Source organism: Plectropomus leopardus, chromosome 21, assembly GCF_026936395.1.
Source record: "Plectropomus leopardus strain MGB_pleo_1.0 chromosome 21, ASM2693639v1, whole genome shotgun sequence".
Classification (NCBI taxonomy): domain Eukaryota; kingdom Metazoa; phylum Chordata; class Actinopteri; order Perciformes; family Serranidae; genus Plectropomus; species Plectropomus leopardus.
In genome coordinates this window covers 6,424,184-6,450,426 of record NC_142196.1, presented here as the reverse complement: position 1 = coordinate 6,450,426, position 26,243 = coordinate 6,424,184, and the positions used below count along the sequence as shown (strand labels likewise).

At 42.2% G+C, this 26,243-nt stretch overlaps 1 protein-coding gene across 4 annotated transcripts in view; it reads left to right on the top strand.

Moving 5' to 3' along the window:
* The window catches only part of nrp1a (neuropilin 1a), a 131,967-nt gene that overhangs the window by 41,257 nt on the left and 64,467 nt on the right, over positions 1-26,243 (top strand). For 2 of the 4 annotated variants that reach the window (XM_042510846.2, XM_042510845.2), the window contains exons 1-3: positions 11,989-12,535; positions 13,800-14,223; positions 15,905-16,079. In XM_042510846.2, the coding sequence (XP_042366780.2) occupies positions 14,157-14,223; positions 15,905-16,079 (242 nt within the window). In that variant the 5' untranslated portion in view covers positions 11,989-12,535; positions 13,800-14,156. Of the gene's footprint in view, positions 1-11,988; positions 12,536-13,531; positions 14,224-15,904; positions 16,080-26,243 lie in introns of those variants that run through there. The other 2 variants (XM_088071748.1, XM_088071747.1) reach the window with 2 other exon arrangements.

Here is a 26,243-nt window from a genome sequence, read left to right as displayed (position 1 = left end):
TTTCACTGATATAAAGAGAGTCCTCACATTTCTGCAGTGGAAGGACGCAAATACTTTTGAAGTTGGTGCTACATGACCAGAGAAAAATAGAGAGATAGTACTGTATCATTGGCTTTTCCTCAAAAAGTAGAAAAACTACCAGAATGCATCAGAGCAATAAACTCTCCCACTGGTGGGTGATGTAATCTGACCTTGTCTGTTCGAGACAATGGTGGCCGGTCAGATCTCATGTTAAAGATAAACTATGAGCCAATAAAATGTTTCTGAAAACATTTGAGGTGAGAAATATGCAACAAAGTAACAGATTCTTGGCTAATATTTGATCAGCACTGCTTAGTTTTACCATTTGATCTGTTGTTTTTTTTGGCCTCAGATTTCACTGTGCAGGACGCAGTATGACCCCCCCCTCTTCCTGTTCACAAACTCTCACCATTACGGCGAAATGCGACATTAAGATATATTTCTTAATTGAAATAGGCTATGCAGTAACAAAATCTTGATTTATATTTGATCAACACTGCCTGCTTTTACTGTTTGACAGGATTTAGGTCCAAGTTTGAGAGAGCTGCAGATCTTTTTTTGATCAGTTATATACTCTTTGTGTATATGGTGGCGGTAGCATGGGTGTAAATGTAGAACTACAGCCTGTAATTAGTGTCAATTACGCCTTTGAAGTCAATTACTTCATCACGTGTTGGCTTCATATGTCAGCCCCAGAGATCGCCACTTGGCTTTTTAATGACAACAAATGTAGAGGTACTGCAATAATAGTACAGCAGCTTGTAGTGTACAAACAAGCAGTGTAGGGAGAAGGGGCTAAGTTTAAATTTTGTTTACAAACTGTAACTTACGATTTCTGCAGCGTATACCTTTAAAGATTATACTTCACCTTAAGAAAGTTCAGCCCCCTTGTCACACTGCAAATTTCTCTGAACTGTTAGAAGTTTCACCAAGAATTATTTCCACTCTGAACTTCTCACATGGTTTCATTTAAATAGCTGTTCAAAGCCCAAAGGGCTAAAATGTTCCAATTTTTCAACAAAACAAAGCAAAAATTCTGTTCAAAGCCCAAAAACTGAAAACAGCTTTTTGTATCCCAACTTTGTTTTTACTTCTTTCCTCGCCTATTAATCATTTCATGACCTCTCAGATTTATCTCGAACCCTTCTGAGGGGCCCGGCCGCTAGGTTTGGAATCAACAAGACTAAATTAGCTATATAGAGTATATAAAGTAGTTCAAACTACCTTCTCCTCAAGCTGCTACATCATTTAAATTCTGCTTACACTGTTGCATCATTATTAAAAAATGTTATATATATATATAATAACATATTAGTCACAGTTTACCTCTATGATTCTTGAAGTGTATTTCACTGCAAATACTCTTTGACTTCTACTTGTAATGGGGTAGTTTTATATTGTTGTATTGGTGCTGTTACTAAATTAAGGATCTGGGTACTTCCTAAAGAGCCATGTTTGCAATGGGAGCGCCGTGTATTTACGTCACGCAACAATTTCAGAGCAACAAATGGTTGGGATTATTTTTTGTTGTAAGTTTTAAACTTTGGGTAGAAACAGCAGGCTCGTCACGGTCATTTCAGCCGGTCAATCACAGTGGTGGAGGGACACATACTGTTAAGACAAATGTCACATCTTACATGAGCAAGTGCTGAACAACAACAACAACGGAGGAGAAATAGGCTAATATTTTGTTTATATATTATGTTTCCTATAATGAACCCACACAAACTGACAGGTCAGTCCTCTCTCCCTGCAGGCTTCCTCTTTTTCTGAGCGGGAACTCTACCTTGTGCCGACATGTTTACTTCCGTGTTATATTCTGTAACATAGGAACCAGATGCAACCAAAAAGTCTCAGTTGAAAAACAACACTGCACCTCTAGAGCGCTCTCAAACACTCCCAGCTTGGTGTTTCCTGGGGAACGCCTGGCGTTTTCAGGTAGAAAAAAATGCTTTGGTGGACACGGGCCCATACTGTGCCGTAGCTGCTGTCAAGCCAGCTTTGAGCCAGTGTTTCACCTGGATTCAGACTGATGTATTGGTTCAATTCTTGTGCATCTCTGGTAATCAGGTGTGTTGGATTTAGGCTGCCATTGGGCTTGATGGCACTGAAAAAGACAGAAAAAGACAGAATTTTAAAAGCAAAAATACATCACAGCCCACAGGTGAGCTTCTTTGTGAAATATAATTCCCAGTTTACATAGAGGAAGGAACATTATCCATAACTGAACAATAATCCCCACTGTGGCTTCACCTTAAAATCCCATTTAGCTGCACTGAGGAGACTGGAGAGCCTATTAGCTTTTTAGGGTGGAAGCCAGATTCATTTACGAAACTTAATTTCAAGAAGCTTTGCCCATGCACAGCCTGAGAATGATGATACAAAGTGAGCAGCATGTGGTGTGAAATGCTGTTTTGCTGCTGGAGGAATTTCAATCTTATTGACACGAGTCTTTTACTCTGATTACATTTTGTGGCATTTTAATTTTGTGCCTTTGTCTTAGACAACTTTGAAAGAGAAGTGCATTCAATACAGGCAGTGGTGGGATGTAACAAAGTGCATTTACTCAAGCATTGTATTTAAGTACACATTTGAGGTGCTTGTACCTTACTTGAGTATTTTCTTGGCATGCCACTTTTTATCTTTACACAACTACCTTGATGTTTCTTAATTTTTTTTTTAATAGTTTGAAGTTATTTGTTGATTTTTTATTTTTTAATAAGTTTGAGTTTTGGGATCCTTATCATGTTTTTAATGATTTTTATTTTTTTTTAAAGATTTTTGGGGTGTTTTTATTTTTAAATATTTTTGAGGTTTGTAGGTGTGTTTTTTCTTTTTTAAAGTAATGTTTTGGATTGTTTGTTTTTTAAGATTTTTCAGCATTTGGTACTTTTACTTTTAACACTAGGTGTGTTTTTCTGAATATACTTACTCTTACGTAAGTAATTTTCAATACTTGTAACCAAGTATTTTCACCGTGAGGTTGTACTTTTACTTAAGTAAGTGATCTTAATACTTGCCCCCCTCCCCTCCAGTGTGTTTGTGTCACATGGTTTTCTGGTAAATATATTTAATGTGAGAAGTCCCCTCAGTTGTTCTGCTTTCTACTGATTCTGACCATATTTGATGTTGCTGGGAAATGCAGTCTTGTGAGTGTGTGTTTGTGTCAATGACATATCTTAGTGTAGCTAGGACTTCCTTTCCAAGTTGGGTCCCAATCAAACATGAGCTTTCTTTTTTTTCCCCTGTGATCTCAGTGGCTCAGCCTCATAAGCCACATCCTGTCAGTCTTCTGTAAATAATCCAACACTAAATCACAAGTCCTGTCACATGAGACAGTGTTTTGTCAGCAGCAGCTTCATGACAGCAGTCGGACCTTGTGACAAAGACAATAATACAAAAGGAACATACCAAGATGTAAAAATAGCGGCATGAAAAATAGAATATCAGCATGACAGAACACATACTGTACCAGTACTGCCTGTCCTCTGGGAAACACACCTACCACCCCTCCAGCAACATACACACACACACTCACACACTCATGTACAAAGGCCAGTGTCTCATCTTCCTCAGTAGCCCATCTCACTGTATCAGTTAATCTTTACCATCACAGGCCAAGCCGCTATTGTTGGGATTTCCTCTTCTTAATTACTAGGACACTGGGCTTTGTGCCTACTGTGCGTCTGTTTCAGGCTCCATTTCTAACCCTGTTGTGTGTGCGTTTAACCCCCCCTGTGATGTAAGAGGGCCAGAGGGGCAGCTAGGTTTACCACCTGTTGTGGCAATTACCAACCGAACAAAGCATGGGAGGCTCAGAGGTGTTTTGTTTCACCTGTCGGAGCTTTTTATTTTACCAAGGAAATAGTCGCTATAATCAGGAGGCAATCTACCACCGCTATTATCAATTACAACACATGCATTAAAGCTGCTGATTTTTATGTCATGAAATACAAACCAGCATGAAGCGGGTGCTGTAAAAAAGGGAAACAATAACTGAATAAATTCCACCACCTCCACCCTCATCAAGCACATGGAAGACGAGGTTAAGAATGTGCAGTTTAACCCTTTGAAACCAGGATTGACATCAGTTTCTTGTGTAAAGTTCAGACGCCTTTAAACCTTTAAAACCGGAAAAAAAATGGTTTGATTTCTTTTAAAAAGATGGCTAAAAAAAGCAACAAGCAACTTGAGATGTACCTGAAGTGATTATCAGTTATTGTTTTTTTAAAAGACAGAAAGATAGAGAGAGAGAGAGAAAGAGAAAAATGATAATTATTTAATTATTGTTCAAATTAATTACATTTACAATTTAATTGCTTTTTCAAGCCATCTCCTTTTCTCTCTTTTTTTGTAATTTTAAGGTAATTTTCTTGTAACTTTTTACTAATTCCCTCTAACTTTGGGTAATTTCTTATGAAGTTGTTCACAAGAGATTTCCCAAATTGCTCAGATTTCAAGGGGTTAATGGTGTCATGTTACAGAATTTCTTAACAGCTACAACAAGAGAGCAGAAGAAAACTCAAAGAGAATAATTCATGAATACCTTCTTACATGATATTATATTATATTATATTGATGTGTTTTATTGCTTTGATTATCAGAGCCTATCTTAGACTCTTTTTGCTTTGCTTTGCAGTATAGGTTGTTGTTTTCAATGCTGGAATAGTAACTTTCTGTTTTGTTGTTGTTTTTTTTCAACTAATTTTTAGGTAATCTTTGTGTACTTTTTACTAATTTCATATTGATTTTTGGGTCATGCCTTCTGTCATTGTTCATTGCCTTTTTCCCATGTTCTTAAAAGAAATCAAGCCAGTTTGCTCCGGTTTTAAAGGGTTGATCTGGTTTTGTGACCCCCCTTGAACTGGATATCAAGTCTTGATTGCCTTATTTGTTCATTTTTTTACTTTCTTGATCTTTCTTTTTTTGTATGCTATTTTTCAAGTAATTTTCTTGTACTTACTAATTTAGTGCAAGTTTTTGGGTCATTTCTTCTTTTGTTGCTCATTGCCTTCTCCCTGTGTTTTGAAAAGAAACCAAGCCAATTGGCTTGTGATTCAAAGGGTTAATTTCCTCACACAGATATTGTAGAAATAATAAAATGTTGGCATTTAATGTTAAAAACTCCATTCAATATGTTATGAGATTCTGTCAAATCGTCAACGTTTCCGTCTGGCGATAGGTTTGCTCTTACTTTGATTTGTTCTTTAATATACACTCAGAAAGTCATGTCAGCCACCAAAGTGCAGATCAGCGGAGTGAAAGATTCCCTTCCTGTTATATGCCGGCTTATATCTGATGGACGCACCTTCACAATAGGAAAAGTGCATGAATAAGGTTTCTCTGAAGAACTTGGACAGACTTTAAGTGCATATATTAGAAAATATACTGTATGGATCTCCGTGTATAGATCCCCCTGAGAGCAGAAGGTTTCCACAGCAGTCACAGAGGTGATTTTAGGAAGGGTAATCTCTCATAATTCAAGTCGGATGGATTCACCGGAAATCAAATCAGCTTCCCAGACTGTGAGCTGAGGAGGCAATATCCCAGTGCAATTCTTCATTGACCTACATAGCATTTCTCCCTGACAGTTCCCTTCCCTGCTCCACACCTCCCTCCCCCCTCCATTGCCCTGATCTCCGGGGCTTCTCCCTGTGCGTTTGATGATGAGCAGCACAGTATTCATCATCTCAGCCTCCGTGAGTGCAAGAAAAAAAAAACAAGTTAGAATAGAACATTAGCCCCACAAAAATAATAATATATATCTCCACCAAAAAATTGGAATTTTTCTCCCTGGCTTTCCAGAAATGTAATTAAGCATCAGAGACAATCGCAAATCTGTGTGTCTCCCAAAAAAAAAAAAAAAAAAGATAGCTTGATTAGGTATCGGGGATTGGGTAATTTCCATCAGTGATGATGTGAAATTGGGGTGCTGCAAGAGTGGATATGTGTGTGTGCCCTAAGTTCACACACACACACATTTGCAGTTAAATGCTGTCACATGTGCAGACACTCATACAGACCCACATGCACACTCAGAGACAGACAGTAGGCTCCCTCATCATTAATTCAGGAGCCATCACTCTCACCCTCCTCCTGCCCCTGAGAAGCTCTCGATGCTTCCCGGCAACATTATGCATATTTATTCATACATCCTCCCGCTTCACTAAATGTCACTGTAAATGTTTCTACTTCTAATGAAGCCATTTCTTTATGTTTTTGTTCTATTCCCTCTACCCCACCCTCCTCCTCCTCTTCCTCCGTGTTTCCCTGTGCTTCCTTTTGAATGAGGAATATCCCTGTTTCAATTTCGTTGTTCTTTTCTCCATTACCATAATGTCTCTAAACTTCAGAGGTGCTTTATTCAGCCCTCTGCTAATTCCGTTCACACTGAGTTTCACCTCGCCCAAACGCCTCGGAGGAGTAACTCTGCCTTTGTAGCAATTACTCCAGACCTTGATCTGACTGAACCCCACCACTACCCGCCCCTCAAAAAGTCAGCAGTGTGGGGATATTTCACGTTCTCCGCTGTTTCTTCGCCCAAAGCCTCAGAAAGTGAACATAAGAGCTCACCTCAGCTTCTGTTTGTCCCTCCACTTTGTTTTCGTTCACCTCGCTCTTTCCTCACACATTCCTGCGGACAAAAAAAAGCCCTGATTACAACACTTTGACTGAGTTTTGAAGGTGTGCCGTCTTTGCCAGCAAGCCTGTTCAAGAGTGCGTGAAACATTCTTCGGCTAGTAATTATCAACAGCTGCAGAAATTGTGAAACAGGTACGGCAGCTTCCGTGCTGCGCAGCACACACATGCACAATAACGTCTCAGCCCGTAGCTCTCTTATATTGCGGTTGTCATGGGGGGAGAAACTGGAACACGGTGTGATTAGCAGGTAACAAGGTCTTTTTAAAAAAGTTCATGGTCTGCACCTCTAATCCACTTTGTAATGCAGTGGAACAGGAACATGCATTTAAGTATTCCAGCTGGTGGAAGAAATACCATGTCTGTAATCTCGTACAGAGTGTGTACTGCAGCAATGTCCCTGATGCACTCTGTGACAGGCAGAGTACTTGTTGTTTTCGTGGTGAAAAGGCTGCCAAGATGGATATGGTGTGGCTCATATCAAAAGGTTTGGGGTTTTTTAGTGCATAAATCCAAAAGATTAAATGGTCCATATGACAGCAGCGAGCGAGATTCAGTGTCGGACTGAGATCAGTGAAACATGCGTTGGATGATATGACATCAGGACTGGCATCCTGTACCCAGTCATTTGGGGCAGCAGGGCTGAAAATATCAGTGCAGCTGCAAGTGGAATATTGGACCAAATGTTTGAATGGGTGGCTCGGCTTAATCCCCCGAGGCTGCTGGCTGGTTTGATTCTCCTCACCAGTAAACAGTTTTGGGCACTGTTATGAACCCAGAGCCTGTAAAGCTAACCAGGATGGTGGTGAGTCCGGTTGTAATGGAAGCTAATTTAGCTTGTATGCTGTGGTCCAAATCAGTGGATGAGGTGGTGAACTTGTTGTTTGTGTTTTCCTCTTGGTTTGGTTTCAAGCTAACCAAAATACAACATTAAAAGCCATGTGAGAGCATTTACTCTGCACATTGATTAAATGTGTCTGGGGTGGGAGGAAGAATGTTAGTCTGGCTCACAGGATGTAGATTGTGTGTCTAAAGCAAGTGGCGACCTCCAAGGCTGAAAAATGAAGCAAACATGAAAGTTCCAAAAACTGTAGTTCCTATAATGGCCACTTTAGGCCGGCTCCAAAACAAAGTCAATTCCTATAGACCCCCATGTTAAAATGTCCAGCTCCACAGCAGAAACAAACATGCTTACAGACTAATACAAAAACGGTCTTTGTTTCTATTCTGGGGCGGTCCAAAATAGCATTTACTGTTCTCTGGAGTTTTGGCATTGATCAACAGCGAATATTAGGAGCTTTGGTCAGTGGGGGCGAGGAAGGTGGGGGTGAAAGACACCGTGTGCCTGCAGCTGGCCCCCAACAGTTTCAGCATCAGGTGAGAGAAAGACAGCGTGCGCCACGGAGCCTCACTGTGAGGGTGAGTCTGCTGTGCCTCCGACTGTTTCTCAGTAGTTGTAATACCTTTTAGATTGTAAAGTTAAAAAACTCAGACATTTTCGCAATATAATAATCTATGTCCAGTGTTCTAAATTAATATGTTAAAGTTCATTGTGCGTCTGAAATGAAGATATTACAGTTCACCTGCTCTGTGGCCCTGTTCAGGCTGAGCTGCTGGGGGCGCTCACGTGTTTTCACGAAATGGCTTGACTCTGTCAATAAAGCTGTTAATAACCGTAGGGCATTCCTGTTTCCTGTCAGTGTGTGTATGGCAGACACAGCAGCAGTATTATGATCAACATAGAGAGAAAGATAGGGGCTTAGCAGACCAGTATGCTGACCAGTAGATTTAAGATGTATTTATTTATTTTTTCTCCCAAACATTGAAATGGCTTTTTTTTTCCCTAACATGTTTTAAAAGAAATTAACCGAAAAATTAACTTGTGCGGGATTATTGGATAGATATTCATCAAAAAAATAGGGAGAAATTTCCAGAGAACTATATTTATAATTCTCTTAAATAAAATAATTTCACAAAAAAAGAAAAATTATTATTATTGTAGCACTTCTTTGGGTCTTTTTTTCTTAATTTTCAGGTAATTTTCTTGTAACTTTTTACAAATTTCTTACTGATTTTTGGGCCATTTCTTGTTAAGTTGCTCCTCACCCTCTTCCCACGTCTTTGAAAGAAATCAAGTGAAACTGATCAGGTTTCAAAGGGTTATTGTTGGTGGTAAACAGCACTGTCTTACATGTTGGCGGACAGTCTGTCCTCTGTGGGTGTTCAGTCGGGTTGAGATCTGACTGTAGAGGTCATAACATATGATTCACACTTCCAACCATCCAGTGAGCCCTCGTGTCCTGCCCGGAATCATATATCCATGTTCATTTGCCCTCCTGTCTGCAACCTCAGACCCAAAATAGCACAAAAAGTGTTAAATCATGTCTGCATTCTTGGCAGATGACTCCAAAGAGAGACTTTTCAATCAGAAACTGAGGTGGAATGCTGCACTGACTTTGTGCCAAATGGTTTGAACCTGTACATTTCACTCTGACTCACTCACTTTGGTGAATAAAGGCCAGGCTAATGAAATCAAGTCCACTACTCACAGGAGCCATAAAATGTCTGCTTTTGTACGGGGGCTAATTATTCATCGGGGCTGTACTAAAGATTAGTGCGGATATATATGAAGAAGCAAATCCTTTAAATGGCTCTTTTATTGTTCCCCGACAATCCCCCCCTCATTTTAGATACGGCACAGGCAGGCACCCTTGTGAAATGACTCTAAGCCATTGTTCCTGTGTTATCCCGAAGACACGAAAGGCTAGTTAGTGCTGCCTTTGATAGAGATGCCCAGCACCATTTTAACATTTGTGTTATCAGCAAGACAGAGAATTACCAAGGCTGGGATGGGAATAAAGCCACTCGATCCTCTGTCTGCCTCTCTCTTTCTCTCTAGGAACAGAAAATAATAATGTGCAGGGCTTGTAGGCTTATCTTGCTCTATTGTGTCACAAAAACTTTTCAAAAGAGGGGACGTCTCAATAAAAGCATGTCAGCGTCATGAATTGACACTGCTTACATTCCTCGCAGGGGCAACACAATGATTTATTTCTAAAAACAAGCACACTGCATCATTTCAGCAGTGCTACAAAGGGAGTGCTTTTAATGCAGAGAAAGCTGGTGCATGTAGTCTTACTCTGATTTATGCTGAATATAGTGATTAACTCTGCAAAAAAACTTTCATCAGTGCACTTGTTTGCAAACCCAGCTGTGCACTCTCAGAGGCATTACAGTAAGGTGAGCAGCAGGAGCAGTCGGGTGGCTCTCCTCGAGCTGCTCACCAGCTCTGACGCCCCCTACAGGCCGGAATCCTCCAAACCGCAGAGACCCGCAGCTGGAAACCTCCAGTTATTGCAGTCAATTGAGCTAAAACAGCAGAGAAGTCAAGCAGCGGTGTGTGCCAGGCTTAACCCTCAAGGCCCAGTGACAGCAGGGAGAGAAGCAGGGTCAGGGAACCTGCAGCTTAGTATATGGGAACCAGGCTGAAATTTTGTTTCAGTGTCACTTCCTCTTGCTGGAGAGTTGCACAATGAGAGAAATTATGAATGGGTGTTTTGACAGGAAGTTTTGCTCTCTTCGCTGTTTGTTCCAGGGAGTTTTCCAGTTTCGTAATCAGTTGTATCTAAGCAAAAACATCCTTAATAGCAACTCCAAGAATGAATGTTTTCAAATAAAGGTTTGTGAATGTACTTATCTAGAGGGTGAATCAAAGTAAGAACTTTTAAAGGATTGTTTCCCTGAGTGGTTATGTACTTTTTAGATCATCAGAACCCTTCACTCTGGTGCTAATTCAACACTTTGTACATGTCAAGTCCAAGAAATGGTTTGGTATCAATTAGCAGGGGCGTAGCACCAAATCCTGGGCCCTATGCATAAGCAGACTCTGTAGGCCCCCTGCCTTTCCTCTCTTGATACATGTCTCTCTCACATGTCTTTTGATTTAATTTTTTGGGGGTGACCAAAACAATCTGCTTTCTTTCCCTTTCCTTTCTTTCTCTCTTTTTGGGACCCTGGGGTGAGGGGGGGGCTCAGAGGACTTCCACTACTTTTTAGAAATATATTCAAAGTTCAGTCTTTCAACCCACTTAATCTGCCATTTAATTACTTTGAAATAAAAAAACTATAAATAGAAAAATTGAACAAAATCAAAGTATTTATTCAAGGCTTTTTGACAGGCCTAATAATAAAAAAAGGGCCCAGATCTAATATTCTTTCATTCTGTTCATGTATTCAAGCCCTCAAAAATAATATAGTATCACAGAAAAATCAAAATCATGACTTTAACTTTTTTTGAAACTCTATTCAATTAATTTTTTAATGATAGCAGTTGTCAAGTATTTTGCCTCTGTTAGTAATATTAATTACCAACAACCACTAATATTTTTTAAATCATGATTCATAATTAAACTGGAAAGTTAAAAAGGTTTTAAGACTAAATTAGATACCATAGTGCATTTTTATAAAAGTTTAAAAATAGAGCTTAGAATTCCAGGGGAAGGATCCCCCTGGCTCCCTTGTGCCCGATGTCCTCAAGTTCTAGAAACACCCCTGTTATGATTCCTGTTTTTATCACATAACACACAGAGATTTTTATTTTATTTGTTTGTTTTTAGTGACTTGACACCTCTAGGTGGTGTCATGTCTCACACCTTTAATGTCACCATGGTCAAAATGACACATGCTGTCATTCAAGAGTCTGTGTGTATTTTTAATCCCGGCTGAAGTGTGAGACAGACAGATTGTCCAACAGAGAACAGCGTCTTTGTTCTGGGAAACAGTGCGCATCCCAGTGATTCCCCCCTGAGCCCCTATAGGCTTCTTAAAAACAGGGCATCAGCCCATATAGTACATCTATGATATTCTTATGTTGTTTCTATAGAAACCTTTAGTTCCTATGGTGCTTGATTTGATGCTAGCATTTGATGTCACTTCAGTAATTCTACAATACTCCCAGATCTACTCATGTTGCACCCTCATAAATAAAGCTTGTAATGGAGTCACTCTCATCAGGGCAGATGAAGAGGAGGGAAATTTTCTGAGTAATCCAAAATAAAAATAAAACATGGATCTCATTCAAAGATGGCTCACGAGTTCAAAGACGCCATCGGGTTAGAGCATTTTCTGTCTAATGTGACTTTCTGATGCCCCTAGAGAAGGCTACAGGCTGAGACAGTGAGAGAGAGGCAGCTGGGTGAAATCTGCATCTCGATTGCAGACACCCCCTCCACACACACACCAACACACCCGCGCGCACGCGGACAATCACGCGCGCCCGCGTACTCATCTCTCGTAAAGGGGCGTGTGGGGCTGGCAGGGACTCAAACCCTCTGCATTTGCATCAGTGGAGCAGCGGAGAGCGGTGGCGCACGGAGACGCGGACCGGAGAGAGAAAAAAACTTATATTAGATCAACCGGGACTTTTCTGTTTCTCTATATTATTCTACCCTTACGTTTGATATATTTTGGGACTGCTTATTTTTCCTGTCAAACTGGCCGGATTTCACTCGTGACAGCGCTGAATGAAAGGCGGCGAAACAAGCAGAGAGCGCCGGAGAGATCAGCGGGGAGGAGGTTAGCCTGCACGCGGACAGGAGAGCGAGACTCCGGGCAGCGGCTGTGCGTCTTAGCGCGGTGGAGACCCGGGACTGGAGCCGGATTGCGCTGTGGTTCTCCCCCCGGCGTTCAAAAACGGGCTTTGGGGTGGAGAAATAACTTGACTTGCTTTTGTGGGGCTTTGGAGAAAACCTGGTGTTATTTTAAAAAAAACAGAATCGGAGGAAGCCTGTCGGATCGTATGCTCTTGCTCCACGCATGTTGGAAGTGGAGAGAGGAGGGCTGGATGCCTGCGGGTTTGCGAGTCCTCAAGACGCAGGTGAATGCAGCAGTTTTTATTTGGCTCGTGCAAACGGATGAAAGAATATTTCCGCGTTATCATGCGCTTAAATGATCATAGGTTTTCCATCGTTTTAACATTTTTACGCACAAAATCGCGTGCAATTTCTGGCATTTTGATAATTATTGTGTTGCGCTCCTTTATTTTTTTATTTGAATATATCCAAATTATAACACGCATATTAAAACAAATGTTTCATGTGTTGCCATGCATTGTGTTCATTTAGGATTTTGCAGTGCACGACTGTATGCGCTGATTGAGCTTTGCTGAATAGAAGCTCCGTTCCCTTTTGTGTGTGTGTGTGTGTGTGTGTGTGTGTGTGTGTGTGTGTGTGTGTGTGCGTGCGCAGAGTGACCCAGTAAGGGCAGCCTTGAGTAAATGACTCGAGGCTACTTTAATTTATGCTTTAATTGATTCCCCCTAAATTTCAGAGTGCCAGTTTAATGGTGTCACTGTCGTGGGGCAGACAATCGGAGAATCTGGGTAGCTACTGGTGCGTAAAAGAAATCCTCAAGAGGATAGAAAAAATACTTTCTATTATTAAGCTCCTGTGCAAAAAAGAAAACGGGCCTATTTTCAGCACTGCGATGTAGAAATGCTTCAATGTGAGGTGGTGGATCGGTGTTTTTTGGGAGAAGAATGGATTGGAGGACCCAAAAGGGAACTTCTGTAGTTTAGTGTGTCACAGAAAATGATCAGGCGGAGGAGGACATCCCGAGGAAACACCCTATGATCCAGATTATAATTGCTAAAATTCGCAAAGCTTGATAACATCAAATTTTGGCCAAATATGACATTTTCTTTATCGTGGTGTCCCAAATAACGTTCCTGGATGGAGTCATGTTGTGTCACTACATCTCCCATTAATGTCTAGCTCCTTTTTGTGTGAGAACAGAGAGAGGGAGGGGAAGAGAGAGAGAGTGAGTAAAAGAGAGAGAGTCATGTCACTTAACGGACTGCTGGTACTCTGTGACTCAGTGTGCAGCTCCGCTTACATATAAAGACACAGGGGCTTTTCCCCACATAGGTTGGCTATTTGTAATCAAGCCAATCATCTCCGAGTCCCCACTCCGAGCCTATAGAAGCAAAGTGGTCACAATTTTTTGGGGAAGGGGTGTACCCGTGCCTTTATAGCCTTGTTTGTACCAGCAGCAGCAGCGCGTTTTAGACAGAATCGAGGAGGATGTCCAGAGCGCACCGCAGCAGCACGCATTCCTAACCTGCTCTCTTTTCCACTCCGCAGCCAAGGATTACCTCCTGCCCCGGCATCATTTGACGGAGTAATTAAAAAAAGGAGTTCTTCATATTGCTTGACTTCTTTGGAGAGGATATGGCACGGTCGGCGCTGGAGAGAAGAGCGCAGCCGGCACAGGCGAGAGGAAACAGGAGCTGAATGACAGGATGCCAGCGACCTGAGCCCCGCACTCAGATCACTTCCAACTTCGTTTAAAAAAAGACACTTCTGCTTTATTTTGTCGCACTGAGAGGAGAAACAAATACTTGCCAAAAAGAAAACCCAACTGGAGGAGTTTAATTTCACATTTTTCCCATTTTTTTATTTTTTGTATGCGTAATTTAATTTTTTGGCGAGAAAACAAGGATGCATTGTGGATTAGTCCTTCTCCTGTTCATGGGAATCCTTTTGGTGGTCAAGGCTTTCAAAAACGGTAAGTGTGACATGTGATATCTATATAAATAAAGCCTTTATGTACTCTGCAAAGCTACTAATCCCAATATTTTTCTAAAAGATTACCCTGCTCTGATCTCCGCTGATCTTTTGGCAAACTCGCGAGGCGCTCACCTGCCAACACCTCGGAAAAATCCCTCTTATTACATTTCAGCAGAGAATTTGAATTCATAGAGATAAACGTGGCTCTCTTGTTTTTCGCTTTTTATTTTAAAACTTTTATTTATGATATCCCGCTAATATTCCTGTTCTAATACACTGATGACTTTATGTTACCTCGTTGCTGTTAAGGCATTTTTATCTAATTTGGCACCATTAAAATATCTCTTAATGTCATTCGATTTGTATTTACGCAGTTACACTCTCCTATGAGATATAACCTATGATAAGCTCTTTAGATAATATGATTTAAAATCATGTTTGTGTGGCCAGCCATCGGTTAAGTAGCTCTTATGTTTTGGTGAAGTTCAAAAAGTCAGCCCATATGCTCCACTTACACAACTTCTCCATGTTGTGTTCTTACAGTTTCGTTTCCACTTTCATTTCTCTCTCAATTTATTCCGATTTAATTGATTTTTTAGAGGTGCGTGTGGGGGGGTTAGGGCAGCAGATGGTGGAAGCTTTTATGATAAAAAGGATGAAAACAATTGAAGGTAAAGTGAGCAACGGGCCTTTGAAAACAAAGGATAATTCATGTTAATGGTGAAAATTAAACTGCGTAAGGGAGTTTAAAGGAACAGACTGTAGATCTGTGTGACTTTTGGCTTCTGCGAAACAAAAACTTTTTTTAATGGCTTCTCCATTCGGACTTGTATAAGTTCCGCTCATTAAGGCTGGGCAATAGGTCAATATTATATAAATATCGCCATTTGAGACTAGATGTCATATTAGATTTTTGATATGGTTAAGTTTGGTCTTATCTTGGTTTTAAACGCTGCTTTACAGTAAAGTGATGTAATTTTATGAACTTACCAGACTGATCAAGCTGTTCTAGTATCTGCCCTTACCCACTTAGTCATTATTTCCATATTGCTGACGACTATTTATCAAAAATCATTTCGTATACATATTTTGTGAAAGCACCATTAGTCAAACATATCTAATAGACGATAATATTGTTTATAGTGAGCTCTTATGAAGTAGACACATTTCTAGCTGTGGCACATTGTGACATAAAGGAACAGTTCTCCACATTATAATAAGAAAAGAAGCAACTTTAGGGTAAGCAAAGGAGCTGGGCAATATGGCAAAAAATCAGCAAATACCTCTACTGATATTGCAAATGTATTATAAGGTTGACTTTTGGTTAATTTACAAATTTTTTTCACAGTAAGATTTTTGATAGATAAGTCAATAACGTGGAAATAATGACTAAGTAATTCATTTAATGATTATTAGTAAAAAAAAAAACAAAATCATATACGTACTTTGTTCAAAACTTGTATAGATCTGTATAGTTTTTTTCCTGACCAATGAAACTAAAATAAAGTTTGGAGAAGTCATTGATAGATAGATAGATGTATTTTGGACATTCACAAGTTTTTGTGTGAGAGAGTGTCCTGTCAGAGTATTAGCCTGTCTTGAGGAAGGCGCTGGTGTAGTAAAAATATAAGTTTCCTTTGTTTATCTCCTTGAGTAACTCTTCTCGCTCCCCTCTGCAGATAAATGTGGAGGCAACATCAGAATCTCAACCGCCAACTACCTCACCTCTCCCGGATACCCCATGTCTTACCCCCCTTCTCAGAGATGCGTGTGGGTGATATCAGCGCCTGGTCCTCACCAGCGGATCCTCATCAACTTCAATCCGCATTTCGATCTGGAGGACCGGGAGTGCAAGTGAGTACACCAAGATCTCGTCTATGAAAAACAGATGGTCCCATTCATTCAATCAGATTTGTAATGGGGGCCCCAATCTGATCCAAAGTTAGTTGAGAAATTAAGACAGATAGGGTGAAGCCTTGAAAATACCCTATGGGTTTTTATTCTGAAAATGTGAGCGGAATAATAGTATTAGTCAATTAAATTCGGAGGCTTTTTGCAAACTACCCATTTGGGACCCTCAGACATACACACCAATAGATTTTTATTCACATTCAACACATGCATGTTCCTTTCACATGTGTGTGGAGCACTCGTGTGTGTGTGACACTCACTCCCCCCCTTCCCCTCATGCATATTGCACATGAAACTGCGCCATCTAGTGTCCGCAGGCTCCCTGAAGCTGTGTCAACGCTGCTCTGGCACCACACTCAGGGCAGCAGGAATGTCTCACCCCTGCCATTTGGTTTTGCCCTCACTCTTTTGTGGAGTGAAGTCACCGGGGTGTAATATTGATTTGAGTCGCTTTTTGCAGAGAAGAGAAAGCTGTGGGTCCAAAGACTCAACAGAGGCCATTAACTATGGTTTACTTTATTCTCTGCAAAAAAAAATAATTAAATGAGCCATTCGTGTTTTCCTCTTAAAGTCCCATTACTCTCCAGACAAGTGAGAACTTCCAGGAAGGGGTTGCATTGAAAAAACAAGTCTGAGCTTACTTTAATTCAGCGGTCGCTTTGTTTATGTCAGAGTTGGAATGAAATTATGACTCATCTGTTTCTTTTCCCACTAAGATTTTTCGTTTTAAGGTGAATCTCTTGGTGACAGTTAGTTACTGATCCTTATTTGCCTTGTAAGCCGCGAGCTGTCGCATCCAACAAAAGGCTAAGCGGCTAACCTGTTGTCAGATAGATAGTTTAAGCCGATGAAACAGGAGACAGACAGTAATGTGATGAGCCTGTGTCAGTGTGGCTGCCCCGAGGTGAGCCTCGCCTGGGCAGACTGCCTCGCTCTGATTGCCTGTCTGTCTGTCTGTGTGTGTGTGTGGTTTCTCGGTGCGTGTGTCGGTGCCTCTGCCCTGCTCTGTCTCAGCTGTTTGTTTACGCTGCAGGGCTCGGGAGAGTACAGGGCTTTGCTGGATCCTGTTACTGTATACCCCGCTCCACCCAAAACCCGGACCGTCCTTTTGTGGCCCCATCCCCTCAGTATATGTCTGCAGGGTTTTTGTTTTTTAATCCCAGATTTTTATCCCACTTTAACCTTTCTTTACTGCTGTCAGAGATTTATGGCAGGCTGAATGCTGCTGTCTACTAAAGGCTGGATGCTCCCTGACACTTCTTTTGGGTCCGGTTTCAGCACCAGAGGGACTATTAAACTGTCCGAAATCCTCAGTTAGAAAGAGGGAGTGAGGAAGGGGGCAGGAGAAGGAGGGAGGAGGAGGGAGGCAGCAGTAACAATGCTCATGCTAATCAAATTAGTCAGGAATGAATTTCCTGTTTCTAAACACACGCAGCAAAAAGAATTTAGTCCCTGCAGGCTCGAGGAAGGCTGCTTTTTTTCCCCCTCAAGTTAAAAGGAGGGCGGGCTTTGAGATTAGTGATCCATCTATGTATCATTTGCAAATTAGCTCTGCGCTTTCATTTAGCAGCCACTGAATTTGCTGATTGGCAGTTAGTTGTTCGTAATAGCAATGGCAGATGAAGTTTGTGCAGTCAGGGGCGTCGTAGCGGGGAGAAAGTGGGACTGATTACTCAGGGCCTTTGAACAACCTGGAATAAAAAGTCTGGTTTTGTTTGCAGTGTTTTTTTTAAATTATCTCAGGGTTTCCCACCAGTGGCGTATTCAGATTTTTTTTTTTTTACGGGGGAACTGACTTATGCAGGGGGTGGCATGAAGTACGAGTGCCACTGTGGGCACGCGCGTCATTATAACTTTAATTTACCATTTTTGTCTTCACCATCTATACCTGCTCTAATTACTAAAATTGCAGTGTCTTACATTCCTGTTAATAGTTTAGTTTAAGATTGACTTGCACATATACATGAAAATTAATTTTATTTGTTAAACAGTTAAGATTGACTGGACAGATAGTCAGTTGTTATGGGGTGGCACCTGGGGTGGCCAAACAGATTTCAGGGGTGTTGATGTTTTATTTTTTCGTGCTGGACTGGTTATTTATTGCACCACCCTCTTGGAGTGCAGAGCATACTCTGGGCAGGGATGAAAAGTTAAAATTAAACGTTGATTTGGGGGTTCTACACGTCTGTATTCCTTCGCCTCTGTAGCAGCTGCTCCTTTTATACACTGATCTGATCAGCTGTGATTGTACTGACTGATCAGTTATCCACCCTGTAAGCAAAATTCCACAAACTGCTGCTGAGGATAAAAAAGAACTCATGATGAGTTCCGACTTGCGCTGCAAAAACAAATTTAGAGAGCGGACACAGAATGAAACAAAGGACACACATAAGAAAAAACAAAACGGAAAGTTTGCTGACGCCCCAGGTGCCACACATAGATTCTAATCTGATGGATAACACTTTTTATTTCTGAGTAATTAGAAAAAAACTAAAATTTAAAAAACTATATTTAAATTGTCTCGCTCACCTTAAACTATCGAACACACCTGACTATTCATCCCACTTACTCAATAATAATTCACCGTATGATAGAAAAAATCACCCACGCCCCATTTATACTTGAAGTTACTGCTATATATACTTCAAGTTTTACCTGTAATTTTATTACTTTTATTTAGTATTTACCTACTTTTTATGCTTTTTCTATTCTTTAGTTTGTGTTCTCTCATGTTTATATGGGGGATCTATGAGAAATGGCATTTCAGTCCCATCTACGTCCTGTTCATATGGCAGAATTGACAATATAAAGTTGACTTTGACTAAAGGCACAAAATGTGGTTTGTCTTTAAACGCAGTCAGAGCCAAGTGAGGGACTGTTAATGCTGCCGAAACACCAGTGTACACTGTCATGCCCCAAGAAACGGAAATCAGGGCTCCAAGAAAGAAAGAAAAACAGTCAAAGGTGTGTGAGAGAGACATGGGTCAAGAGAGAAAGTGTGGGGGGCCCACAGTGACTGCTTGTGCACAGGGCCCTAAATATGTTGCTATACACCCCTGTGTGCAGTGGATTGGTTTGCATCTTTAAACATCTCTCCCTCTCTCCACTCCTTTTTTTCTCTTTTGCCTCATGCATTACATTTTGAGCAAACACAAGCGACAGTATGTACTGTAACACCAGTAGTGTGGTCAGAAGGTTATAAACTGCTTGTCTGAGGGAAACACGAACAAATGACACCAGCAGACGGCTGTGAAACTTAAGTAAGTCTCCGCTTCATGTGGCCACGCAGAGGCTGCATCGGGGAAACGGGGTCGAGCCGGCCTACAGCTTTTTCCTATTTTTAACCCGGTGTACCGTTTCATTTTTAATGTTTTTAATGGAGTTGTTTTCATGGGACTTTAGTTCCACTTTATGTCTTCTACCTTCACTTTGGCTTTAGCCGGCAAGCCATGAAGTGAGGTCCATTTTCCTTTTTCCTCCTTAATTTCAAATTATGGCTCTATGTAACATGAGAGTGGGTTATTGTGCTAATCGCTGACAAGGCATGTCATAGGTAACTCGATTATGGGATGGGGAATAGTTACTTATGTATCTGTAGACAGTAGCTGGGTGTGATTTGTGTCGGACCCATCAGACTCCCTGTCGCAGCTCCACTCACCAAATCAGCCCTTACATAATGGAAACTGATGAGAGCCAGAATGGCTTCCTTATCTGATGGACTGGCAGAGTGGGCGGAGGTGGCGGGGGCCCCACAATGCATGCTTCAGTGCACTGCCTTGCAATCTAATTAGTGGGCAAATGGAACACACATGCACCACATGTTCTCCAACATGGCTGTTATCAGCAAACCAAACAAGAAGCACTCAAAGTGGTGCTCGTAAAAAGAAAAACAGCCTTTAGTGAGAGGAGCCAGGCCGGGTGGTGTTGTTGCACGTGTGCGCTCCCCTTGACAGGTTTGTTTGGGGAAGTGCAGAGGCCTGTATCCTGAGAGCTGGAGGAGGAAAACACTTCATCACAGAGATAAGGAGACTAAGTGAGCCCTGCGATTCTGAATGCAGAACGTGTTTACCTTTCACGCACCGCTGTAGACTTTCACAGAGCCGAGTAGCAGGGGCCGCCCTCGCCGCTCTCACAGCTAATGAAGTTTGAGGCGAAGGCGCAGCCCGCATCAAGGCAAATATTTGAAGTCAATTCGCTTCTGAAAATCAGTGGAATGAGCGAGCTAAGCTCAAGTGAAAAAACTGAAGTAAATAGATATGCTTTCGCTCCGCTCCCTCCCCGCGCATGCACTCTCTGCTTCCCTGCGATCTGATAAGGTCTGTCAGGCTCGTCCGACTGTGACAGCGCTGCCATCTGAGGGAAAAATGGAGGTTTCAGTGGATTTGAATCTAAACAAGTGACAGGCAGGTTGCACGTAAGGCAGATTGAAGGGCAATTTATCTAATGTATAAGCCAGACTATAGTTCTTACCGCTCAAGTAAGATTATCTGTGTAGAAATCTGATACAGTTTCCAGTTTTGAATGCACTTAAACAAGACCCGGTGAATCTTTAATCCTGAGCTGCAGGCTGTGCGCTCCATCTCCTGCTGACTCGAAGAGAAGAAGAAACTTTCAATAGATATGATGTACTCCTGACAATATTATGAATCATTGATGGCCTTAGATTTGCTGACCTGACCAGAAAAAAACTTCTTCAGCACACTGAAATCCCTCGCAGCGAGCCAGCCAGTCAGTCAAGGCTGTACTGTTTGTTTTGGAGGAGCAGGAGAGAGGGGTTAAAAACAGAGAGAGTGAGAGAGAAAGTCTCCTCTTGCTCAGCCCTCCCTCATTTCTTTGCTTTTCTCTCTGTCTGGATGGTATTTTTCTGGACCTCACAGAAATTCCACTGTGACAGTTGGTGCAGCAGAGATGTATGGCCGGGTGGTACTAGGCAGCAGAGATATTCGAGGAATGCCATCGTGAGCGGCCCTTTGTGGGGGAGATTGAGGGAAAAGCTTCCCACCTCTCCATGCTTCAAAAAGTCTGCGAGAGCCCCCCTGCCTTCAGGTGCCTGGAACTGAAAGCTTGAAAAAAGCGCCCTTTTTCCTCTTTTTAATTGTAGACTTCTCCTTTCTCTGTTCCTCCGATCTCCCGCTGAGCTGCCCCTGTGGAGCTGCTTGGCCTGCTGGGAAGGCAAACATTCTCTGCTGTGCACCCTCCACAATAGACATCCTGCCCCTCTTGGTATTCCTGACCAGGCCATAGATAACTAACAGGAGCCCTTTTTACACAGATATTGCTTTATAGGGCTGCTACTAATTCTCTTTGTGCCTTCTTTGCATTTTTACTCTGAACCCAACATGGTGATTTTAGCCAGCATGCTGGCATCACGGAACCTAAAGAGACATGATGGGCACGACATTTAACATGACAGCATCGGCCTCTAGTGTGACATCCGCTTCAGCAATACTTTGTAACAATAACAATGTCAAAACATGGCAATAACAATCATTTACTATCCCTGTTTTATGGCTGCTGATCTCATCCTCTGCTTAGAGGCGAAGGAGGTCCTGAAGCAATTTCCTGTTCTTTTTTTTTAAGTAACTGCTATCAGATACCTTTTAAATCTCCCGTGATGGATTGCAAGCATAGACTGCATATAAAGATGGACAACATAATAGCTTCCCCAAAATGAAGCCATCTTGATTGCCCTCTGGTGGTTGGCTGCAGTATAGGTCATAAAGCTTGCCCCTCTCTATGTTAGTGAATGGGACATGCACAAAACGAAAAAACTCAAATTATATGTCATATAAATTTTTTCCCAAAGATGGTTTCTGTCATTTAAGGAAGTGCTTATCATTAGTTTGATTTCAATGAGAAAAGGGGAATTTCCACCATGATTGACAGCCGTGTATGCAATACATGTGTTATGTGTGGTCGAAGGGGTGTTTTGGCTGAGATCGCTACTTCGCAGAATCCGGCTCTGAATGATATCCCCAGCGCAAGATAGCAGCGGCCGTATCCCAGATATTTTGACATCACTTAAACATAGTTTGGGTAAGTTGGGATGCATTGTCCATCTTTATTTAGAGTCTGTGGGTGCAACCATCACAAGTCATCAAAATGTCACTCTGGTCCTGGCCAGGGCCCCATTGTATCGGCTGTCCTGTTCATACCAACACCGTTTCAGAGCTGTTACTACCTCCCATTATGGCTTAAAGGCGAGACAGCTCTGTCTCTCCATTCTGTGATCATACCTTGTATTCAGAACGCAGAGGCTGCATAATGGCACAATATTCCTGCCTTGAAAAGCAAGTGCTAAAGGGGCCATGAGCACAGGAAGGGGGGAATGGGGGTATTACCCCACCCTGAAACTATAGTTGGCTCTTCTTTTGTCATGTGGAATCCCACTAACTCCACTCATATGCTCACAGTGCCCAACAAAGAGTGCCACCTGTTTCGAGGAAGTGAGTGGAAGACAGAAGGGACTTTTGGAAAGAGATCCCGTTGGCCACTTTCCCTGATTCCCCCGCCACCTGAAAAGCAGATAAAGAGCAGTGGAGCTCCACAGCTGTGGAGAGAGGAGCAGTAACTCCCTCGCTCCTCTCTCACACTCCTCTGCAAGGCAACAAATAAGGCGAAGTGGGCTGTGTGACCGTTTATCAGCCGTTGTCATGGAGGAAAATAAATAAGGCAGGAACGCAACAGGAGCCTCTTCTTAACAGGCCTGTGGCGGCGGAGGCTTTTAAAGAAGGGAAGTGCTGTGACCTCTAGGGCTCAGGGGACGGGGCTTTTGGAGTGACACGGATTGTTAGAGATACTTATGGCCTGTTAGCGGGCATTTATTTCTGCCGTCGATGTGTGTGCTTCTTTTTCAAAGTGCATGTCAGGGAAGAATCCGTTCTGGCAGAGTTCAAAGCGGCGCCGCAAAAAAGGCAGAGCAAAATAAGGAGCACGTAGAGCGATGCCACTTCTTTTAACGACCGGGTTTGACAAAAAGGAGCTGAAATTATGCACCTGATATTTTCCACAGCAATAGACTCCCACAGTTCATAACAATGGAAATCAAATTACACCTAAAATTACATTGAAACAGTGTTCTCTGGAAGAGTGGCTTGTCAGCAGCATATCAAAGAGCAATCAACTTTGAGTCTGTCTTGTTTGCACTTCACGGCAATTATAGCAAGCCTTATTTTGTCAGCATGGTGAAACTTTCAGAGATGAGCACTCAGCATCTTAAATTTCTATTTACAATACATCATCATCATCATCATTTGCTACCTGTGAAATGTACGCACTTCAGAGATGAGGTGAGCCATTCAAAGCTGCTCATAAATGCTCATAATGCTCTTAAATGTTCCATCTTCTTAGCCCTTTTATAACCTGAGCAAATTAGTTTCACCTCTTTCAAAATTATGGGTAGAAAGCATTGTGAAACTTAACAAGACAGGGCCCAAAAATTAGCAGGAAAGAAAATTACCTGAAAATAAGAAAAATGTGAAAAAAATGACTGAAAGAAAACATAGTAAATATATCGTTAATAATCATACATGTAGTTTTTTGGACATTTTTCCTACATATTTTTTAATTCCCTCTTTTTTTTTTAAACTTATTTTGAGTTCATTTTCTTGTCACCTTTCACTAATTTCTTCCAATCTGTAGGACATTTCTTTCCAAGTTGCTCATTGCCTTTTTTCTCATGTTTTTCCAAAGACATCAATTTGCTTAGGTTTCAAGGGTTAAATAGCTTGTCTCAACACAGCACAAGAAAACTGACATTTCTTGTGATCCAGGTTTCAGAGGGTTAATTATCTAGAGGCTGGAAGAGACAGGACAGCCTACAGAGACATTGCAGCAGAAAGCAGTTGACCTTCACTCTCATTACTCTCTTTCTTCTTCTTCATATCTTTTAAACATAAAGGGCGACTCTGTGGCTAATGAGCAGGATTAAAGTAGGTCTGTGCACATGTGTGCTTGCATGCAATACGTGTGTGTGTGTGTGTGTGTGTGTGTGTGTGTGTGTGTGTGTGTGTGTGTGTGTGAGTGACCATGGGGTTGAGGGTCTTTTTTTTTCATCCACCGGTAAAGTGTTTCACCTTGGCCACGGCTTGGAAGGGCAGCCTGATTGAAAAGCTTTCTGGCCGTGGCATCTGCCATCCTCCCCGCTGCTCTGTCACCACTTTGATTCATGCACAACCTGACCACAACCGGGAGGCGAGCCACTCTACCTCACAGCGGGAGGGAGGTCCACTTCACAGCCGAGGAGTAAGAAAAGGAGAGCGAGAGAGAGAGAAGAGACAAGGCCAGCGCTCATAAATAACCCGCTGGATTTCAAGCCTCGCTCACATATCCGCGGCAGCACAAAAGCATCATACGGTCTCACGTGTCTGCCTGTTTTGTTTTTCATCTCGATGTGGGAGTTAGCGGCTCGTGTTTGCCAGGGATTGAGTGTCACTAAGCTGTTTCTGGCACACTGGCTGGGTGAATTTTTTTTTCTTTCTTTCCAGCCCCAAAACGATACAAGCTTCCCTATATGGAAGTTTCTTGTGGAACGGAGCCGCGGCCCACACAGCTTAGAGATGTCAGTATGCTCTTTAGCGTTTTATCCAAAACAGATTGCTAGAAAAAAGGAGCCGTATGGAGAGTCTCATGATTAGAGGACAACATTTGGTAATCTCGGCCCACTATCTGGACACGCATCTATTGACTGTAAGAAAAACTCATACTCATTTTCCTTCCAGCGCCGATGAAAAAGCATTAAACACTGAGGCTATGATTCAATTATGTGTCTCTGTTTCCAAAGGACAGTTGGCAATAAGTACCATCTCCCCCCTCTCTCCGCCTCATATAATATAATTAGCAACAGGTTTTCGTCTCTCGCCTTTTTTTTCTTCTTCCCATTGAATGCTGATTTCTCAGTTTATGACGCTATAAGGAAAACAACAAGAAGGGGTGAATAAGTAAGGAATCATTTGAGTTCACGATACGTGGGTGGCAGAGCAGTAGTCAGGGGTGGATTACGCTGAAGCTTTGCCTCCCAATGTCTTACTTACCCAGCCGTCCCAGAGGAGAAAGGGAAAAGAAGAGCCTCTTTAACTGAATAGATGAGGGAGTTCTGGACACTTTAATACAGCGTGTCCAGGCTTGTCAGACATGTTTCGCTCAGTGGTCTAACCTTGAATGGGGCTCATGAGTTTGATTGATGTAGCCGTGGTCCTACGCGGCCTGTTTGTTGCCCTAACGCCACGGTGCTTACAGATCCACAAGGGGTGGCAGGTGGGAGGAGGGGGCTCAGCGACCACAGGGCTCTTTATTCAAACAGTCAGTCCCCAGAGGGGCTGCAAAGTTTGTTTTCAGTGAGGGTAGGAAGGTAGGAAGTAACGCCGATGACAGTCCTGTCTCAGCCCCAGGGTCATTTTCGGTCACTGTGTTCGCGCACAGCGGGCCGTCGACTCGCTGGTGTTTCTCCACCACTCAACTGGGCGTGATTCAGCCATGGTGGAAAGCAGACAGTGATTGATGGGGCGGTACCCCACTGCTCTCTGATTGAGTTGGAGCCACTCACAATCCCCGGCTTTGTTTGCTCTTTGCTTGATCTCTCCTCACTAAATTGGCAACATTAGTTGTGGTCTTTCTTTTTTGTCGAAGCCATCACTTTATTTTTTTTCTCACGGCTTTATTTCTTTTGTTAGATGGCAGTAATTGTGAAAAAAGGACTGTAAATTCAGCCACACAGCAACCCTCTGTGGCATTATCACAGTAGGGTAGTGCTGAGAGTGTTATTAGTAGCCTGTACCCCTGGCGCCTGTCAGGCCTTTCCGGGATGACCCCTGCCTACACAGTGATAAGAAGGCCCCTGTCATCCGTGCATACTTACACAATCTCCCAGAGGATTTCACTGGAAAGCAGGGATGCGACGCTACTGGACAGGAAACCTCAGATACCCCCTTTCCTCCAAAATTTGAGTATTTGCAGGTCCTTTCCCCTTGCCGCTAAACGAGTATGCCTGTTCTTTTTCTGGTGAGTCTTGTTTGAAGTCATGAATGCAGCTGAAAACAAGGTTAGGATACAGTAGAAAGTGTTATGGAGGCCAGTGGAAATGTTACAGTGGTTATTTCTTTTTTATAT